Source organism: Pleurodeles waltl, chromosome 7, assembly GCF_031143425.1.
Source record: "Pleurodeles waltl isolate 20211129_DDA chromosome 7, aPleWal1.hap1.20221129, whole genome shotgun sequence".
Classification (NCBI taxonomy): Eukaryota; Metazoa; Chordata; class Amphibia; order Caudata; family Salamandridae; genus Pleurodeles; species Pleurodeles waltl.
In genome coordinates this window covers 471665837-471688286 of record NC_090446.1, presented here as the reverse complement: position 1 = coordinate 471688286, position 22450 = coordinate 471665837, and the positions used below count along the sequence as shown (strand labels likewise).

The window sequence follows — 22450 nt, the reverse complement described above, 5'->3', positions numbered from 1 at the left end:
TTTTAGCTCTGGTCGTTACGTACTTTAAAAGCAAAGGTAATGCAAAAGTAAATTAAAATAAGAAGAAAGGGAAGGTGGGTTAAGCGGACAAGGTATGTAAAGGAGTTGGTTCCTGACAGTGTTAAAAAAGGGCCACTAAATGAGGAGGTTGCAGTTAAGATGGGTAAAGGGGAGGATTTGCGCAAAGGAGGAGAGGCTGCTAAAGAAAAAAGGACTGCAGATACGAATAAAACGTTTCTGTACATGGGCACTACTAGGACTGCGTGGACACGTATATTAATGACGACCAAGGCAAGGATTTGGAAGGGAGAATCTGTCTACATTTTTTAAATTGTTGCATAGGAAAATCCATGCTACAGAGAGCTCAAACTAGGAGGCGTGGGAATTGACTGAGAAGTATAAAGTTCCCCCGATGGTAGAAACTTAGACTCTAGCATCTCTTTTTCCATAGAAGTATGTATTATGAACACCACTAGAGTGATTTATCTTAATTTAAGGACATTGCTTTAATAAAGGCAATACAAATAGATTTCGGCGGTATTGCTGGGATGAGGTAAAATGTGGAGCTCTGTGCATGAATGGGAGCTGCTCCAGAGGAAAAAGAAGTAGGGGTGAGATATACAATAAACTGTTGCTTCTGGGGTTGGCTTCCACTTCGCTGGTGCCCTTGGTGCATACCACAAGGGGGCTAACAATTCAGTATCCTCCCTTTTAAAGGCACCGAAACAACTTTGGGGAGGGGGAAGGGTGAGGGTTATGAAGAATCATTTATCAGCAGGCATGTTTTGTTGATCTTTCTTTAAGAGGTTTTGCTGAAGAGCTTTCTTTATTTTTAGGTGTAACTGTGGTAAGTATGGGGGGTAAGCAGCCACCTATGCGGTGTTTGCGACATCTTGCTGTTGGGGCAGGGTCAGCAGTCACGAGGGTGGTGATAACAACTGATTGGAGGAAAGGGCTCATACTTCAATTGATGGTAGTGAAGCCAAATGCCTGGCCTTTTTAAATCTAGATAGTAAGGTAGCGATAATACCGGAATCAGGTTCCACAGCATGATTATGGCTAGGTTTTCAGATTTGGAGATGGTCAGATAATTTGAAATCGGCTGCAGCAAATCCGCAAATTGTTAAGGACAAGTACACCAGAAATATTAATGAAGGGAGCATGTTGATTCCCTTTTACTATCGGCACTACCTAACTTGAGGGTACTACTTCTGGGATTAGTTCCTAAAAAGAAAGGGGACAAAATGTCCAGAAGTTGCATCAGTTATTATTTTATGTGCCGTGAAAATTTGGTGGTGCGTAGTGTTGTGGTGGATGATGCTACCAAGTAGTGCAATTTGATGGTGCATTCTTTGTTGCCAGGGTGCTGCCAGTCAGTTTTAAACACCATGTGCATTGTTTATGCTATTGTTTTTTTTTGTAATGGGCATTTCTGAGTAAGACAGGTTTTTAGCATGTCATGCACTATTTGGATGATTTCTTTTCGCATGTACAGCAGTTCATCGAAGTGTAAATAAGCTCTTGCGATTTTTCTAGTTATTGATGTACTTCCTTGGTGTTTTGTTGGCATCAGAGAAAACTGAGGGCCAGAGCACAGTGCAGACATTTTTAGGTCATTGTTGTGGATACTGTGACCATGGAAGACAGGCTTTAAAAAGATAGGTTGACGCATTATTATTGTAGATGGTTGCAGTGAAGAAAATGAGACTTGGAAAGGTTCAAGTGCTGATTGGCATCCATACTTTTACCTGCAGGGTCGTGAGAGCAGCATATTGCATCAGATTGTTTGTTTTCTTTCAGTATCTTCAGCTCTCTTTTCCCACCATGCCTATTTTTGGTTACTAATCAAATGAACGATTTAAACGTGTAACTTTTGTTTTTGTAAGGTTTGAGCAGTTTAACTTTGTACTCTTTTGAGGATCATGTACTATGGTAGGTGCAGATTATTTCTGATGTGGCAGGAGAAGTAGCTTTGGACTTTACTAGGATGGGAGTTGGTGCATGGAAACATGGCCTGGTTATCTGATACACTGTGGTTCCATAATTGCATTTCTTGACGACTTAATATGGCTAAATAATCAGTGTTGGGATTAGTGAGTAGACACAAAGGGGGTCATTCTGACCCTGGCGGCCGGTGGCCGCCAGGGCCACCGACCACGGGAGCACCGCCAACAGGCTGGCGGTGCTCCAACGAGCATTCTGACCGCGGCGGTTCAGCCGCGGTCAGAAGCGGAAAGTCAGCGGTCTCCCGCTGACTTTCCGCTGCTCGTTTGAATCCTCCATGGCTGCGGAGCGCGCTCCGCAGCCATGAGGATTCTGACCCCCCCTACCGCCATCCTGTTCATGGCGGGAAAGCCGCCATGAACAGGATGGCGGTAGGGGGGATCGCGGGGCCCCTGGGGGCCCCTGCCGTGCCCATGCCAATGGCATGGGCACGGCAGGGGCCCCCGTAAGAGGGCCCTGCAAAGTATTTCAGTGTCTGCCTTGCAGACACTGAAATACGCGACGGGTGCCACTGCACCCGTCGCACCTTCCCACTCCGCCGGCTCGATTACGAGCCGGCATCCTCGTGGGAAGGGAGTTTTTCCCTGGGCTGGCGGGCGGTCTTTTGGAGACCGCCCGCCAGCCCAGGGAAAAACTCATAATACCCTCCGCGGTCTTCTGACCGCGGAGCGGTATAATGGGGGCGGAATTCTGGCGGGCGGCCTCCGCCGCCCGCCAGAATCAGAATCACCCCCAAAGTGTGGGATGAGATGGTTCTGTTGTGCATGGCTATCATGCGTTGTTTGAAATGTAACATTTTATTTAGAGCTCGAGATGTGCTACCTGCAAATAATAACTTAGGGGATGCTCTGCTACGTTCACAGTTCCAGAGGCTACATCAAGTGGGCTAGCATGGAATGCAGAATCAGTGAAGACCACATTGGTTTTGGAGCTGTGAGAACTTGAGGTTAAGATTTTTTACAACTAATGGGAAAACTCTGTAGCAATGCCTGTAGTATAGCTGTTGTAAGGTGTACCAACGACCTTAAAGAGCCTTTTTAGTTTAGCTAGCAGGGTCACAGAGGAGAAAGATGTATGGGAAGATGAGGCAAAGAGGAAGAAAGATGTGGTTCACTTCATATTGATGAAAGGAGACCAGTCATGGGCCACATGCTGATGGGCATAGTGGAAGTTCTGGGGGATGTTTTGTTCATAAGGGAACACTGCCCTTTTTCAGATTATGCACAATTTGGTTATTTTTCGAGGTCTTTGGTATTTTGGAGTTATTGGGAAGAGTGGAGTTATAGGGTCTGATAAGGGATGACGTAGGTAGTAAGGATTTGGTTAAGAAGATGTTAGAGGAGGGCAACTTGTCATATTTGTATCATTCCGGTGGTTATATTAGATGCATAGTTTAGGGCACAACAGTTTCGAACAGCGAGAGTGGAATTTACTGGGGGTATTTTCATTCATGAGCATGGGAGTTTTCGGGGTCAGTATTAAGTCTTACGAGTTCTGAGGAAAGTGCTACCATCTTTGAGTTCAGCCACCAGGTTGTTTAGTAGTCATTGTTTCAAGATCCACCCAGCCACAGAAATAGATAAGTTGGGGCTTTTAAAAAATGACACTAAGTCAATAGTGACATTGAGGTCAACTTGTTGCAGGAGGTACATCAGCCCTAGGGCAGAACATTTTAATAGAGCAAATGGATTATCTGTATATTGTCCCTTAATAATTTCATTTCTTAGTCATGCACGTTGCGTGATTGGTCTATGAGTAAACAATGTATTGCTTTGGATGGGATGCTAAAGAAGCTGGAACAACATGCTTTGGACAATAGAGGTGGCGAACACAGGAAGGATATCCGTATCTGGGAAGAGTTGTATGGGTTAAGTACCTCAGTGGCAGGGGTTGTCCGAATCTGTTGCTGTTTCACCTGGAAGAAAATAATTCGATGCAGCTATCAGGCATCTGGTAGCTGAACGACACTTAAAGAGACCGTACGTCCATGTGTGCCAGAGGCTAATGCTTGCTTACTCCACCATTGAGCTATAAGTGCTTGTTGGGGACATACCCAACTGTGTATATCTATATCATTTATAGATTACCCTTATCACTAGACCCTCTCGGGCCATTGGCTTGCACATAATACAAGAGGGGTTCCCCTTCTCCTCCCCCCTCCCCATATCCCTCTCTACTTATAAGCTCTAATGTTTACTTCCCACGACTCGGCCATCCGAATGCCCGGTGCTGTTACGTCGCTGCTATCTTTATCGAGATTAATAATCCATTCATAGCTGAAGCTCACCCCCCAACCCCTTCCCTCACCTCTTCACTATGCAAGGTAATTAATGTTTAACATCTGGGGCCTTGTCTCCCTGGAGTTGCGTCATAGGGGTGGGCTGCCTAACATTACAAAAATAAAGTTTTTGTTGACTTGAATTTGGTGCACAGATGTACCTCGATTGTAAAAATGCAATCATATGCTGTTTACAATTTTCAAAACAAACAAAATCATTTTTAAAATATATTTTTTTAAAGGGCATGTGGGGCCGAACCCAGATTTTGAGACTAAGTTGGTACAAAGAAAACTAGCTGATTGAGGGAAACTGTACAGTTGAGAAGGTTAGAAGTAAATTTAACAGGGAGATGCTGGGGTTTTGAGCTGTGAAAGAAACTGGCTAGTTGAAACGTAAAGAAACAGTGCATGACCACTTTTAGGGTATTTTGTTTTGATATGGTCCTCCTCTCCTTTATAGGCAACAAATGTTATCTTTCGAGGATCAGGGAGCAAATTACTAAAGTTTTAGGCCGAGAAGCTTTGGAGTTCTATAAGCAGTGGGCATGGGAATAAACTTTAGACAGGGGGTCTATGAAGTATTTGGTAAGAGGTGTAATGGGGCAAACAAAACATCGGACTAGGATTTTCCTAGATGACCTGAAAAAAGAACAGATGGACTGTAGAAGAAGGGGTGGATTACTAGTCAGCCAATTTTGGCTTGTGGGAGTTTGGGACGGTGAGGGGTGCAGGTGAAGGTTTCCAGTGGATTTGGTTTGGATGAGGGAGGGGGGCAAAAGTTTTATAAAGGCTGTGAAAGTAACTAAATTTTAAGCAATATAATGATGTTTCAGGACTTGGTGAAGAGTAGGGATGGAGTATGACTACAAGTTTGCAAGATGGATTCAGTGAGTTTAAAAGACACGAAGGACAAGTTGCATTTTTATATTGTGAGGTTTGGTAATTCGTGGACTGTCAGCATTCCAATGAGAAATTGTTGAATTACAGACCTGTTCCATTAAAGTGAGATTTCCACTCAAAGCAAACTTTTTTCACTTAGTCAGATGGTTGTTGCGCCATCTTGTTCAATGGCAGGTCACTGCTGATGGGCGCATACACTGTGCTGGAGTTCTGTAGCGTTAACAGTTACCGCTAGGTATATGACTTTGTCAGAGTCTTCTAGCAAGGGTAGCTACTGGAGGAGGAAGCTCATACTAGTAGCATCCTTTAACCCCTTCGTTATGAAGCCTTTTCCTTCTCCTGTGCTAAGCCTTTTTTGGCTATTTGGGGTAGTTTGTGCTTAGGCCCCCATAGCCTTTTGTCCACTTAAGCTATCCATGCCAAATTTACATAATTTTTTCCCCCAACATCCTGGGAATTCTAAAGGTACCCAGGGTTTGAGGATTCCCTTGGAGGGGACTGAGAAAGGAGCCAAAATGTGTTTTTTGGGGAAAAATGGGGGGGGGGGGAAAGTGCTGCAGAAGAAAGCACTTTTTCCCCCCTGCAAATGGCATCACTGAAGGGCTAGCGGTGCTTAAAATTACCATCTTCTTAGCTTTGGGGAAAAGGCAGACTTGAATCAGAAAACCAAATTTTTCAACACCGTTTTGGCATTTTACTGGGACATAGCCCATTTTTCCTATTTTTGTGCTTTTAACCTCCTTCTAGTTAGTGGTAGAATTGGGTGTGGAACCAGTGGTGGAGCTCGGAAAGCTATGCTTTTCTGAAAAGTAGACAAAATTCTTTAATTCAGCAAGGGGATATTTGTGTAGATCCTTCAATGTTTTCCTATAGAAACAGTTGAAATAAAAAAATATTGAAATTGAGCTGAAAAAACAGCTATTTGTGCCTACGTTTTCATCTGTAGCGTCTTCTGGCTATGTCATATTTTCAAAAGCAATATACCATTGCGTCCGCTGGACCATTCTGGTTGTGGGGGTATATTGGCTTGTAGGTTCACCAAGAACCATACGTTCCCAGAGCCAATACCTGAGCTGCACTTTGCAGTGGTTTTTCATGATGTACCGGGCAATTTATTTGGTAAAATAGAAAGAGTGAAAAATAGGTATCGAGGAAACCTATGTACCTCCGAAATGGGCACAAGATATGGAGTTTAGAAGCAGAGGTTGTTTGCACATTTCTGAATTTGGGGGTATGTGACTAACCGGGCATTTCTCAAGACAATTGGTAAGAACAATTGTTGTGCTATTTTGTGTCTCCCAGTTAAAAACAATACCTAACTTGCGTTGGTAGGCCTAGTGTCCGCGACACGAAATACCCCAAAACGCAACGTGGACACATCACGTTTTTCCACTGAAAACTGACTTGTTTTTTGTAAAGTGCCTATCTGTGGAGTTTGGGCTCTAGCTCAGCCAGCACCTAGAGAAACATAGCCATCCTGTAAGTTTTTGAAAACCAGACACCTAGCGGAATCCAGGATGGGGTCATCTGTGGGGTTCTCACCAGGTTCTGTCACACAGACTCCTTTGAAAACCTCAGTTTGTCTAAAAACACATTGCTGTGATGCAAATTTCTGGAATCTGAGGGGAGCCACAAACCTTCTTCCACCCAGCATTCCCCCAGGTCTCCCCATTAAAATGGCCTCTCGCCTGTGTGGGTGGACCTAGTGCCCGCAACAGGAAGCGGCTCAAAACACATGTATGCAGCGCATTTTTCCACTGAAAACGGACCCTCCTTTTCCAGTGTGGGTAGGTCTAGATTTTGGACCCTACCTCAGCTGGCACCTAGGGAAACGTAGCTAACCTGTACATTTTTAAAAACTAGACACCCAGGGGAATCCAGGACGGTGTGACTTGTGTAAATCCCATTTGTTTTTTTTTTACCCACAATGCCATGCAAACCTCGCACTCATTCTGAAATCACCCATTTTTCTTATATTTCTGTGATGGAAACTTTCAGAATCTGCTGAAATTCACAAAATTCCTCCCTTCCACCATTGCTCCACCTTTGCCAATAAAAACGCTGCCCCACATGTGTGGCTGGGCCTAGTGCTGCAACAGATTCTAGACAGCCCCCAACCCTGGTGCCTAGTAGGCTTTCTGCCCCCTGGGGAGCAGATCAGGGGCTATTGCCCCATCTCCCCCAAGGGGGCAGAAAAACTGTGTCTATTTCGATTTGTAGTGGAAGTATTGACAGGGTCATCATGGCCTGCCTCCACCCCTACACTAATAATAATAATAATAATAAAAAAATAAAAATCCATGTTGTACTAGTGGGCTTTTTGTCCCTCTGGGGGGCAGATCAGGAGCTATTTCCCCCATCTGACCCTTTTGCGAGGGTGGGGGGCAGAAAGACTGTGCCCATTTTGTTTGGGGTGAAGGCTTCGATAGGGCCATCATGGCCTACCCCTGCCCCTCACTAATTAATTAAAAAAAGTCCCTGGTGTCCTAGGGGCTATTCTGCTCCCGAGGGAGGGGGCAGAAAGACTGACTAAGCCCAAAATTATAAGGGAGAGCAAAAGCCCTTGCCCAAGGGGCCGCTCCCCCTCTCCCTAGTGCTATTGGGGCAGATCCTTGCTATGGTATCACCCTCCTTGCGTGATCCTCAACCAGCTATCCACTTGGTAGGGGTACCATTGGAAAGGGGAGATTCTTCCCTTTCCTACGATAGCTCTCCTGTCTGCCTCGTTGGTCGGGGGCTGAGCTAGCACAGAGGCACGGAAAGTGAAATGAGCCGATCAGCTCATTTCACTTTAGTTTTCATTGAAATTATGTCAGCGCGCCACGCACACTGTTCATCATTTCAGTGAAATCCAAAAACAGCCTCAGGAGGTGGGGAACTTGTTCCCCTTCTCCCACGGCTGTTTTTGCAGAAAGTAAATCCCTCTGGTGCCTGCACCAGAGGGATTTCCTGACTCATGTATGAGGACGGGAGCCATCCTCAGCACACGAGCACCGTGGCTGAGGACGGCTCCTGGCTGTCCTCAGCACGTAAAAGGGTTAACACTTATGGGGTGCTCCCAGATAATAAACATGCATTAATGTGTTTCTCTGAAATTGAATGGAGGAGGCTTACACCATCAGAAATAATCTCACACGGGTCGAGCCTTATAGCACTGACAGGCTGTTATTGGGAAAGACTCACACCATTGGACTCCTAGAGCACTGCTATCTTTATTATTACTTTTTTTTTAATACAAAAAAACCCCACATTACAACAATCCTGGAGCTGTTGGAAACAACTCAGCAATAAAGATGTTGGTTGTCGGACTACCTCGAGGTACCACTAAATCAGAGGTAGGACTTTGATTAAACTACAGGGTACATTTGTGTAACTTAGCATTGCCCCAAATCCTCTAATGTATTTAACTGTCCTTAATCGTAGCTCTCATTGTAATAAATTACATCTCATTACAAATGATAACCTAACCCTCTTGCCAACTCTTAACCTACTCCTTAATTGTCTGCTTTAATTAAAATCGAATACACAGTAACAGTAGCCTAACCCTAGTGCAGACTGTTAATTGTTACCCTTGATTTGTGTAAACCTATATAGAATAAGCCTAAAGCTAACTCAAACACTGCCCCTATATTTGTATTTATCAGATTAAGATTAACTTTAATTTAGTTTACCTCAACATAATGATAACTAACCAAATTCCATTTGTATTTGATAAATTATTTTGCCTCAAACAAAGCCTAGTGCTGACTAATCTCAATATTTAAATATTTGACCTTTAAACAAGTTAAATCATTTTTTTTTTTTTAAATATATGAAAGAATAGTATAAAAAAATGCCTCAGTCTCCATTCCACTTACAATTACGTTTTCTTTAGTGTATTTTTTTCAAATTCTGTATCAGATATATGAGAATGATCTCAGCAAATGAATGCTCAGTATATATAACCGAGTTGGATAACTCTTGATGTGTCTGCTCGGTGCCACCAATCAGAAACGTCAGCAACTTCTATATAATTTTATATAATAAAGCACTTTATTTTGTATTTGCGTATGGCATCTTTTCTCTATGCTGAGATAAAATCACCCATTATTCCTTGACCTCTTCACAGTGCTTCAAGCCTCTTCTATTTCTCTCTCTTTTTTTTTTTTTTTTGTGTGCGACCCACCCCTTCTATCTATTCTTCAAACTTCAAAAGCTTCAGTTGCATTCAGTATTCGTCCCATAAATCTACAATTGAGTGTCTCTATGCTCCCTGTTGCCTCACCCCACATGGCATTGCTCTCTGCTTTGACCCAAATCTTAATTTTGCAAAGCAATATATCTTACTTGGGCGTTCCCCTGTCCTCCCACTTCATTGCTATTGCTCTTTTTGCTAAGACAAGGGCTCGATCTGGGATGCTGTTGTCAGCTTTTTGGGTTTTGGTTGTTGGAACAAACCTTATAAGCATGCTGCTAGAGTGTTGAGTTCATTCTGATCTAGGGTGCCTTCTAGGCATGTCGTCATTCTTTCCCGGTATTTGGTTGAAGTGGGGCAGCTGGGGCATGTCAGGGTTTCCAGTACGATTTATCTTGCTCAGTCTTTGAGGCCTTAGTAAAGTTTGTTGCAAATAATTAAAATTTATACACTTGAACTTGGTATTCCTGGAGGGGTTTCTGCGTCTATTCAGGATTGTAGTCCAATCTCTATTTTCTAGCTTTTTGCCAATGTGTTCTACCCATTTGCCCTGATTTTATTTACACCAGGTTTAATCATTGAGGTCAGGGACTTATAAAACCATGTTACCAGCTTAAGCCCATTTCCAATTGTAAATAAAAGCTGTAAAAGGCCATGTGTAGGGGATTTTTTTGCTGTCTCATTTATGTTCCAATATGCATGTTACTGCCCCATAAATTAGAAATTGCCCGGGCGGAAAACCATTTTCTTCTAATAGAAGATATATTGTCTTTATTCTGCAGGTCATAGTAAATCTCCAACCGTGATGAACCCTCCCTCCTCCATTTGGGCATTTTTTAGGCAGTGGAAAACATCCCACAGCAGGGAGTCCGACCTGTAATATCACAGGGGCATATAAAAGCTTATGCGCTCTATCAATTAATCTTAGCCTAAACTAAATATTAATGTTATTGTAATTTAAAATAAGTATGAAGCTGCCTGATCTAATGCGACACTAAACCCTTCATTCTTTTGTTTAGTAAAATGAATATTTCCAAACCCTTCACATAAATAATTTAACAAGAAAATAAATATTGTTTAATGTACTTTCCAATGAACTAGTTTTCTTCTGATGATTGTCTCTGCCGTAGTGGTAACCCCTAATGTACTGGGGGCTATATAAATGCCCTATTTAGGTAGTGGATCCACTGTAGTGGGGCACATCCTGCTCTCACAAACATTCATATGTGCAAATCTTGAGTTCCTTATATCCTGAAATGCTAAATAGTACTGTTGGAGGAAGCTCCAAACTATGTGGTAACCTGGTACTGTGGAACATTGCTAGATGAAGCTGTCACCACTGGACGACGTTTACACTCATGAGATCCTATAGCACTGATAAGGCTAGGTTAGAGGAAGCAAAGCATACTCTCCTGGTGTCTGTCACACTGACTGGGCACAACTGGAGAAAATTCTCATTGCGGATTATTATAGCTTTGACACTGGTGGGATCTCATAATACTGACACTTTACCTACTGAGAGCAAATGTACATTACTCTGTGTAAGAAATTTGCCCTTTCTGCTGGGCCATGCCAGATTTTTGTCACCTTCTGCTTGACCCTATATTTTTGCTGACTGTGGAACTCTGTGCACGTAAGCCCCGAAAGCCAGAAATCAAGTGCCTGTGCTGTCTCCCTGGTATATTGTACAAAGTGTGCCAAGGAACTGTAAGTTAAATATCACTAGTGGATTGCAGCACCCGTTTTGTCACCGATTGCAGTGTCAGACCAAACATAACTATTGTGTAACCTGGCTGTTACAGTTTTAAGTTGCAAATATCACCAGTTCATAAAATAACCCCTTTTAACTGGTCAAAAAATTCCTTTTAATTGTTTATAAGTCACCCATGTAGGCTGTATTGCCCATTTGGCAGGGCACATGGTATCTAAAAGTAGGACATGTAAGAATGTCATATTAAACAAGTCCTTACATTGGAAAAGACCCCCTAAATAATTTTTACTGTAGCATGGTTTGCAAGGCTGGCTGTCCATAGGAAAACACTGGGTTACATTATTACATTTAATCATGGTAATTTTGTTTAGGAAATAGCTAGAAAAATAACTAAGCAACTATTTTTGATGCTTATAAAAAATCAAATGAATTGATGAAGCCAGGTGTTTTCATAAATTTGAAGGAGGGTGTACTTTTAGAAAGTTACATTTTCCCTACCCAAAGCACCTGGAGACGCATTTGCATTAGCTCTCCCACTTTGAAGTGTTGAAGAGGTGTGAAAACTGCTCCCTTGAGGCTGACCTCCTGTTTAAAGGTATGGGGACAAAGCATGCTGCTGGAGTCCTTTTTCTGCAGCTACCCAGATGATGAGTGCAACTGAATCTGAACTAGACCAGCAGTTTGGCCTCTGTCTGCCATCCTACGAGTCTCTAAGTACCTCTCCCAAGAAGTTCCAGGGGGCTTTAGAAGTAGTCTTTGTTAAATTGGGACTTAAAGGACCAAAGTCAGGAGGTAAAATGTTTGACCTAGGCAAACCTGATTTGTGTATTCAAGCCGCTTTCCATCAAGGTCAGCGTGACATTGCACTTATGTTCTGGTCTACCATGACCCTTGACTATCATTGTAACTTCATGCTTCTTGGCACACTTTCTACTTAAAACTTCACATCTCCGGTTCCCCTAATTCAATCTTTTATTTTCATTTTGATGTTATTTTGTTTATCAAACTTTACTCTATTTTTCTAATTCGGTTGCGATTTTTAGTATTTAACATTTCAACTTCATTACTGTTTTGGTACTGCATAAATACTTTGCACATTGCCCTAATGTCAACCTTTCTTCTCTGTGACATTACTACGAGGAGTTTGAGCTCAGGTAAATTTTTTTATTTTGAAGGGTCACCCTGGCAAGGGTTGCGATTATTCTGTCAGGTGGATATTCACCAACCCAAAATAATCCAGTTTCTTACACTATAATTTATACAGCAGTCACAGGGCGCTGAGAAAGGAAGTCTTGCGGCAGTGAATTAGCATAGCTGGAAAAGCTCCCACACAACTGGAAACTTTCCCCAATGAGAGAGCGCTATGGGGACATCAAAGCAGTCATGTATGTAGAGGCAGTCCTATTCATAGAGGCAGTACTTTAGCGCTATCATGGCTGCACAGTGAAGAAGCGTATAATGCTGAAATAAACCTGGACTCTTTGGGGAGTTTGATGTTCTGCTATCTTAAATGGCCGACGGGAATTTCATGTTGATATCGTCCTTTCACACAAAATGCTATTAATAAGGGATCTGTTCTGCAGCACTGTACACATTGCAGTAGAAAGGTCACACTTTTTGTGTCTGTAGCAGATAACCTGCAGTACTGTGGTGGACATGCACAGGGCATTGCTGGAGGAGTCTAACAGTTTTGATGACCAGTGACTATGGTAGGATACTGCTTGAGGAAGCTAACACTTAGGGCCTTGTGCCATTTGCATAGCACTGCTGCAAGATCACACTACTGGAGATTTGTGATGCTTACAGAGCCCTTTGTAATGAAGTTCACATTGCCATTCTTTACTCTCTTGCAGAAATCGTGCAGGCAGTCTTGTTTTGGAGGCTGTTGGTGTCTTCGAGACCCCAAAATCACAAGGCCAATATGATGCCGGCCAGGTGAGGGGATTCAAGAATATGTATTTATTCATTATGGTCTTGATATGCTCAGTGAACCTCACCTTTATCTAAATCTCTATTGTAAGTGAGTGTTCATTTTTTGTGAGAATATTTATTGTATTCTAGATATAACTGTTAATTTAGTATTATGTCACTGGTGTGGAAGGGGTTATGAAAATATTTGCCTAGGGACAAGCACTAACCTTCCCATCTGATTAGTATTTCATTTTTACACTCCCTAAACACCAGGCTGGTAAGAATCTAACTAGGATTTTTCCTAAAAGTGCATGTTTGCATTCCTGGGACCACTGTTTGCAAAAATGCATATTCCCACTAGATTCAGGGTAAATAAAACCTGCCCTCTTGAGAAATTAAAATGAACTGAGGCAGGACGGATTACATTATGAGAAAAAAAAAACATGATTGATGGAGCTGGGCCACACTGAAGAGCTTCAGGAACTGTAGCATGGTGACAAACATTTTCTATTTGCGGCCTGTTACTAAATATTCTATTTCCAGGTCTTCTTGGGCTGCTTTTGCCTTTTAGTCACTGTAGTCTCATCTCTACAGCCTGTATGCCTTCCACTAGTGCGTCTGTCTTCCATGAACCCTGAAAAATAAGACACCAGTAAGTGATGGATACGAGCAATGCACAACTCCTTCAAAGGCACCTACATATAAATCAGTACCTCAAAATAATTTTTTTGATTTAGGTTCAAGAAGCTGAAAACAGATAATAGCACAATAAACAAAAATCTGAGTTTCTTACACCATTGAGCCTTTTCTCGTGGTTCTATTGCAGTCTCTGTTGGCTGTTACTGGCAGTTCTCTGGTGAGTGGCTGCCAGTTACCACCACTATCACAGGGCATTAAACACAATTGCAGTGCTCAAAAGTAGTATAAAGTGCCACCTTTATTGTCTTTCCGTTATGGTAGTGATGAGCGATCAATGCTTAAGCTAGGAGGTGTTGTGGGTTAGAAACCCAGATACAGTGTGACTCAAACTGATAAAACTGAACTTAGGTAACAGTCAAACCTATAGTTAAAATGTATAGATCATAATTGTCTCTATAAATTAGTAGAACAATGATGATGTTCAACAAAGTAAGCTAGATTGCCCTGGCTCAGTCTGGTGCCAGCTTAGATATTGTAGAGCTATTGCCTCTTGGTGCTACTGATGCTGTAACATGTAACCTAGAGCCCCATGTTAACAACGGGGTCATACTGATTGTTAGCCATGATCTTTCTGCAGAGCTTTGGCGGCATGAAATTCTGCTGAGGTTTGCTGAAATAGCTCTATCTCCCAGCAATTCACTTGCTTAAGAGGAATGATCCCAAGTCAGTGCATGCCATTAGTTACATAAACATCAGGTTTAAAGAAATGGCAAATGCCACAGCATTGCGCCTGCAAGTTCCTTTTCAAATCACATCCAAGATACTTGGGAGTCGGGTCAATGCTGCAGACCGTGACGCCTGCTAGCTAATTAAATACCATGAACAAACCAGCCCCTTGAAGGAATTGCTGGACCCACTTTATCTTTGGCAGTCAAGATACTACATATATGTGGGGGGAAAAGTAAAATTATTTCGCAAAATGTAATGTATTTTAATTTATGCCACCAAGCAACCGTGATGGTTACCTCTTCAGATTGCCATTGAAGTCTTGGTTGACAATAAACAAAAACCATTTAGATTACGTAGAGACTGGGGGGTAATCTAAGCCTTTTCAAAGTGCCTGAACAAAGTCACAAAAAGATCCAGGGGAATTAAAAAATATATGTATATATCTCCAAGGTAAAATAGAATATGCACATAACTCCTGGTTTACCTAAGGAACCTAGTACTCATATAGGTATGCTCATCGAAAATAAAAGATATACAATATATTCTCCTTGGGTTTGAATCTTTAGAAAGGGCATGGGTACTTTCATTGCTCAGTGTCCGTTCATTTGTTGTTAGATTCATATCTTGCCTAATTCTTTTTGTGCCATGTATTAATAAGTATGACTAGCTTCCTGTCACTACTTGCAATGTTTGTTGGATAGCAGTAATCTTAGAGGTTAAATCAAATGTTCAATAGTCTGAGGGGTGGGCCACACTGGAAGAGGGGAGTGGGGGTTAGCTTGGTGTTTCTAAAAGGCAACTAGACGAGGAGTACTAGGGCTTATGCCAGTTTTAATTTTTGTTCAACAAGTTTTAAATTACAGTGGAAATAAACAAATGAATATAAAACATACAGAACATTAGTAGTTTCCAGACATTTATAATGATGCTCTGTATACAGTATAGTAAGAGTTGCTAGTACATTTAAGGAAGCAATTTAGGGCGGATTAGTGTTTTATATACAGTATAAAAAGTTGGTTGTTCACTTGATGAGACCTATTTAGCATGCAGAAGAGTGTAAGAGAAAAGTATCAAACAACGAGGTTTAGATTGTATGGGGCTTACGATACATAACGCAAGGTGAATAATTCTTAATATGGTGGGCTCTAGGTGTGTGAACTTGTCATGACTAATAATGGTAATGAATGAAGGTTGGTGATATAGTGGGATGGTCTTCAGAAGAAAGTGCTGACTTTTCCAGGAACGGGCTAACACTCCTATTTTCTTGAAGAGACTTTAGTGGATTTTGAACTCAATTTCAAAAGTGAGTCGGGCTTACTATGTGTGGATTGAGATGTGTTTGGGGAATTTCTATTCTGTTAGGATCATTTTCCTGGCAACGGTCGGCATAAGAATAATGAATCTCGGATCAGCTCTCAGAACAAGGGGGGGGGGGGGTGCTTTTTATGCCTAGCATTACTGTTACAAAATTTAGGTCAACATGTGTATTGAATATGTTTCTTATGTGTGTTGAGGTAATTCCACAAAGTACTTATATATGTACAGCTGAAGAACATATGTGCAAGATTACCCTTTTTCCACATCAGTTCTAATACATTTTTGATGGGATTAGGTCTGGTTTTGGACAGTTTAGCTGTCATTTGAAACGTTGGTGCAGAAAACTATTTTGCTTTGGGTTCAGTTAGGAGGAATATTCTGCTTGCAAGCATCCACAGATTCTTTTGGAAAGGGAGTCCCATCTATGGCACTAAACTCCTTGTCATATTTGAGTTGTAGTGGTGGCAATGTTTTGGATTTTGAAACTAAGAATATATATATCTGCTAAGTGTCCCATGCTACTTGTTTGTTTTTTGGTAGCACTGGGCGGGCTTCAAGATGGCCTAGTTCGAAATCCTTCATATCTATAGGCTTTTACAACTGAAAGAAAGTATGAATATAAGCAAGATAAAATATTAAAGCCCTTGTCATGTGACCCGAACACAGTGATCATCTTTTCTTAGCAAGGATCCAAATCCAGATTGCTGTGACATAATAGATACATTTTATATTTGTATTTTCCTGTGAACATGGTCCAGGAAGCACATGTTTTGTTTAGGCTTTAAGAATCTTAATTTAGGTGTGATTTCAAAGGGAGTAGGGAGCTGATATGGGGGCTTAATTAGATGGGCCAAAATGTACCTGATTGGCACCATTAAACTTGTAGAGATTAACTCTCATGATAAAGTGGGCATTGCTTTAACGTTTACCCTCGGCAAAAAAACAAAAAAGTTATAATTTCAATTTGTATAGCACACCCTGAAGGGAAATACTGGGCTAGACACCCTTCAACACTTAGTAACATATATTGAAAATCTTAGTGAAGGAGCTTTCTTGGTTGTTGCAGGAGACTTGAACACCACTTATGAACCCCTGGACAAGATTGAATGTTCCATCAATGTGGTGGAAGATGAACTGTGGGCTATTCCTGACTGACAAATTCCCTCCATAAAATTCTGGTCAGCTTCAGCTATACAGTTGAACACACCAACTTTGTCACTGGGAGTTAAGTCTTTAATGGGCAAACTCGCTCTGATTATCAGACCAAGTTATAGAAGTTGGATTGATTACATCATGTTAGCTCTTAGGCTTTTGACTGATGTGATAGACCAACATGTTTTTAATTTGGCTATAAAGAGCACTGCACCCACTTTCCTTCTGTTGGTCAGACGTGAACTGGCTTTGTCAAGTAAGAGACGTGCTATAAAGTGGGGGTCCCTTTTGCAGTATCCTGAAACTTTATCTAATCTCTCTAAGGACTTGGCTGAGGGGATAAAGTTATTATCATAAACACTGACTGTTCATTCCAGCCATAACACTATTGTTAGCATAAAACGTTATGGCTATTTACCACTCTAAAGCCAGTTTTACAATGCAATAAAAGTAAAGATTTCCTGCCTATACAAACAAATATCTTGGTTGAACAAGGAATGTAAAGAAGCTGTGGATGCCTTAATTAATGCAACTAAACCTACTAATAGTTTAACTATTTGATTGGCAAGAAACATGTATAAGAAGACAAAAACATTAGGTAAAACAAATTAGGGTGATAACAGCTGACTAGATCTCACTAAAGCGGCAAAGAATAAGGACACTAGAATGTTCTGTAATATAATGGCACATAGTAGTCACCATAATGAAACTACTACTAATCACTTTATCGAGCCCCAGGACTGGATAGATCACTTTGATAACTTGTATTCCACTACCAATGATTTGTGCAGTAATGATGATCAGACCCAATTGAGATGTTGCCAAGGGGGTTTTGATGATACACTCCAGGCAACTAATGGCAGACTTCCCAATAAGGCACCAGACCATGAAACAATTCTGAGAGAGCTCTACTTATCGGAACCACAAATTAAGGTTCCCTACATTAACATGTCAGTCTAGCCCCTATCACCCAATTAGAAACTAAACCCTAGCTCTAGGAACCAGTCAGGACCCAACCCCCCTCTCCGGTAAATGGAAACTAAATTCTATATCCAATACTAATCCTAGGCTTGGGAACCAATTGGAACTCCTGCCCTATCAACCATTAGAAGACAAACCTGAAGCCCTAGGTCAAGTTCAAATCTAGCCCTGGGAACCAATTAGAACCCTAGCTTTATCAACCAATAAGAACCCTACCCCTAAGCCCCAGTCCTATGAACCAATCCTTATACTGTTATACCAACCAATAAAACCTTATTTAAGATTGTGACCTTAAATTTAAGGTGCGGTGTGAGGGGAAGGGGAGGAAGGCCTGCTCAGGTGGCTGTGCCCCAATCACTAAAGCAGAAACTGGTTTGCAGAGGGGAAAGGACATGCCCTTCATCTCACAGTCTCCTTAGATACAGACTTGCCTAGTACCCACTTGGCAGTTCTTGTTCAACCCTTCTCGCAAGGCCCAACTGTAAAGCCACCACATAATGCTTTTACCCACTTAAAAAAACATCTCGTTTTACAAGCCAATGGCAAGTGCTGCATACACTTCCAAATACAATTTAAACGAGAAAACAGATTAAGCAGTCTCAAAGACACTCCTATTAGGTTTGGGGTATTATTTTTATTTTTTTTGTATTCTGTTTCTTACAAGCTGCTTTGTATTGTACACCTGATGGATTGAGATGATGCCCGAGCGATTGCCAGTGGCTGAGATTAATTCAGGCATTCCGTCCATCACAGCGTTATTTTTGCATTGTATCACACTCGAAGCCGTGCATGGCAAAAGACCTCTCTTCTTCAGGAAGAAAATCAACAAATGAACCCACACTCAAGAATGGCTTCCTGCCTCATAATGCCTGCATACAAGGAAAAAAAAAACATGGGTTGTATATCTTTCTCTGTTCAAGTGGCCAAACTATGGAATTTCCTAACCTCAAACATAAGATCCACATACAACATCTCCACTGCAGAAGATTAGTTCACAGCTGGCTCTTCCCACATGATGGCCATACTCAACTCAAGAATGTACCACAACAGTATGCTCTAACATGACAAACTATACTTCTCACAGTATGGAAAGGGCAGTAGTTATACAAGTACACAACATTGTACTGGGAACCATGCCTTCTGTTACAAGTAGATACATTTACATAGAGGGTTAACTATATATTAAACCACGCATACATCTGTAGATCAGATCAAACCTGCTGCTTCTATGTACATATAGGTGCATATGTAGAGGGTTGTGCCTGCTACTAATAACACAGTAAGTGGAATGTGTGTATCTATGTAATTAAGTTAATTAGTTATCTAGAACCATACAAATATACTGCAAGATCAATGTAGTCCATGTAAATTTTGACGCTGGAGTGTACATATGGGTCTTTATATATACAGTGGTTTAATCAAGCAACCAACTTTGCCAAGCATTGTGTGTGTGTTACATTAACCAAGACCTTTTGTTTTTATTAAAATTATGTCTCTGTCTATTGGCTGACTTCACTGTGAGAGGCAGCCTTCTGCTCTTTACAAAGAGCATATAGACACACAAAGTAGTTTTATTCTGGGTCAGGAACTACTGTGGCAATGTGTGCTTTTGGAGACTAAAAACTATTTTTCCTATATTTGTAATGGTTAGGGCCCGGCAGCTCCCACAACAATAAAGTTTTACAAACATCATGTCAAAATAAGGCATGCATTGAAAATACCGAAAGTGTGACCACCGATGTCAGACCTATTGGCTTTGCCAGTGCTCAGTCATTTTCATATGCCCCATAATCTTGTTGAAGCCGGTTACACTGATTTTACATTATGAGTATTTTTGGGAAATACTAGCATGCATCCACACATTTTTACTACAAGATGCTTCACAGGAATGGTACCTAAAATTTGACAATAGTTTAGCAAAACATTATTTCCCCAAGTTGCATGTTTTTGTTAATATTTGTCTCAAGAACAAAATAAACATCAAAACTTGTTGTCCTTGACCCCAAACAGTATGTCCTGGGCGTCTGAGTGTGCAAATTTCACACCACTGCTGTAGGATAGAGGGAAGTCCAAAAAGAAAAATGAAAATTGTGGCTTGCAGGACAAATGTAAAAAAAGAGTCAAGGGGCCTGCCAGAAAAAAAACATAACTAATAATCTGTATGTTATTAAAAAATTCACAGTCTTCTCAGCTGGAGACTGATCAAGAAAATATGAAGTTTAGGTTGATGGTATGGGTGCAGACATACGGTGCATTGACCATGCATAGCAATTCGTTAATTGTTTTTACTTTGTGCTGTGCAGATATGCACTGGCCTCATTTTGCCAAAGAAAACATCTCAGAAGTCTGGAGTTAGAGACGTAAAGAAAGAATGATGTGCCTGGAAAGAAACAAGGGAAGCAATAGGAAAAATAGACAATTGGGAGCATTTATAACACAGAAGGATGTAAAGTTAGATGGATGTAAAGACCTTGCAGTAAACACAACACTCGCCTTCATCAATACTTAACCTCTAAGGACTGAGAGGGGCCAAGGGGTTACATAATGAAATAGTTATGCCCTCTGAGCTCACGGTTTGACATGGGAGAGGTGTTCAACGAGGAATCACTGATGACTTGAGGAAAGAGAACATGTAGAGCTATGGTTTAGAGTGACCTCTTCAGAAGAGAGTTGTATTGTTTACTGTTAGGGACTAGACACTGACAAGGATGTGAGTAAGACAGATCTAGATGAATAGTGGGAATGTTACACTGGAAGTTAGAACAGCAGTGAGGGTGCACCGAAAGCAAGAAAAGGCAAAGGTGGCCAGAGATCGTTTAGGGCTTAGATTGAGATCAAGAGAAATAGGAGGACTTGGATTGGAAGAGTTATGGCATTGAATTTAGATGATAAAAGGCTTAGGAGAGAGCTAAAGAAACCAGAGTTCTGAGATAGGGTATAAAGGTATAGCAGAGCGCCTAGAAAGAGCAAAAGAATGGTAATGAATTAGACCGGAAATTAGAAGCAATTGTTAGGATGCTGAGACAGCAAGCAAGAGTAGGGAAGGGTGTTAGACGTGGCTTTAGATGGGTTGATATGTTAAGAAACAGAGTTTCTCCAGTGGGTACCTTTGTGATTTCTGGCATAAAGAACACAGCATCAGTACATGTTCAAATTTTTACTGCCTCTCCTGAGAGGTTTGCACTGTATGCTGTTCCTGGGTTTATTAGCTTCCGGCAGGACCCTCTCCATTTATTCACTTGCTCTGCGTGTAATTTCTTTCCAGGACAAGAAAAACTGTCTTTCTGACTGCCTAGCACTAAGTTCATCCGGTTTCCTAACTCCATTGATGGTTCCTCTAACTAGTCACCTTTGCTGGTACTGTTTAGGTAGCCATTCCATATTTTTGCCTTGTCGTCACAAAATTCACCTGACTCTTGGGAAAATGTGATTTACATGTCCTCTACCAAACAAGGACACTGAACCTTTCACCTTGAGTCACTTTCAGTTAACAAAATTGTGTAATCCTGGGCAAGAGTTTTATTTTCCTGCCTCTCCGTTACTTAATCTACTAAAATTGGTGGTACCTGGATAACGGTTATCCTGTACTAGGCGCTACCTAAAACAGCTGTATATTGCTAAACAGCACATGAGCACTTGGTTTAACTAGAACATGAAAAGTGTTTTCACGGCCGATGAAAAGAGTTTTCAAGGCATATTTATTATTTCTGTAAATTAGATTAAAGGTGTGGCATATTGAGATGCTTGAGGGTGTTTTGTTTGAGTTCGACAGCATGTCCTTATTTAATGAGAACTGAGCTGACCCTCCTGTAGGCCTCAGACCACCTGTCCTGTTGCAGATGAAGTCTTTTGTCTTGGCACTTGGAGAGATCACTCTCTGTTTAGCACCCCACTGTTTCCCTATAGCCATGATGTGCAGTGCACAGAAAAGCATATACATTCCTTCAGTTCAAAGACGGGGTTTTGGTAACATCAGGTAATTTAAATTAAGATTTTACGGAGGGTGTTGTTTGTTAGGAGAGGGTGGACTGAGTCCACACGTTTAAAAATGGTCACAGCAATAATGTACAAATGATTCTCCACTGAAATATACGTAGCAAATATATGTATCTATATTACAATGCAAATAAAGAATTAAAAAGTATGCATCATCATGAGGCAAGAGCAACACTCCTTCATCTCTCTCCTAATCAGCATCAAATCGTCCAGATCCCAGAATCGATTGAGGAGAGAGAGATCAATTATCCTCATCTGAAGGATGGTACGCTCCAGCATCCTGGATGTGCCTGAGACCTGCAAACACTCTCTGTCCCCCGTCCATCTGGTCTCTGCCTCTTATACTTTGACCAAACAAGAGAGGAAGATTCTAGAAATTCCCTCTATCTGCAGAAGTTTATCATAAAAAGAAATGCGGATTGCTTTCATCCTGCTTTGAAAATAACATGTCAGGACGTGGCCACAATCCCAAGGTGATAATCCGAAACAAGTACGTTCTCTGCCGTCTGAGTACATTCTTATCAGCCTATGCCCTTGGTGGGAAAAAATACATGAAAACAAGACAGAGCACATTGTACAACATGGAAAATCACTTGCAGCTTTTAACATGGCAGTGTCTAACGCTAAGATAAAGTCAGGAGGCAGAATGAAGCTGGTG

General features: G+C 41.4%; 1 protein-coding gene across 1 annotated transcript in view; it reads left to right on the top strand.

Moving 5' to 3' along the window:
• LOC138304211 (polymerase delta-interacting protein 2-like) overlaps nucleotides 1–22450 on the top strand; it is a 116095-nt gene that overhangs the window by 1550 nt on the left and 92095 nt on the right. The window contains exon 2 of the mRNA XM_069244078.1: nucleotides 12921–13002. Coding sequence (XP_069100179.1) covers nucleotides 12921–13002 — 82 coding nt within the window. The remainder of the gene's footprint in view (nucleotides 1–12920; nucleotides 13003–22450) is intronic.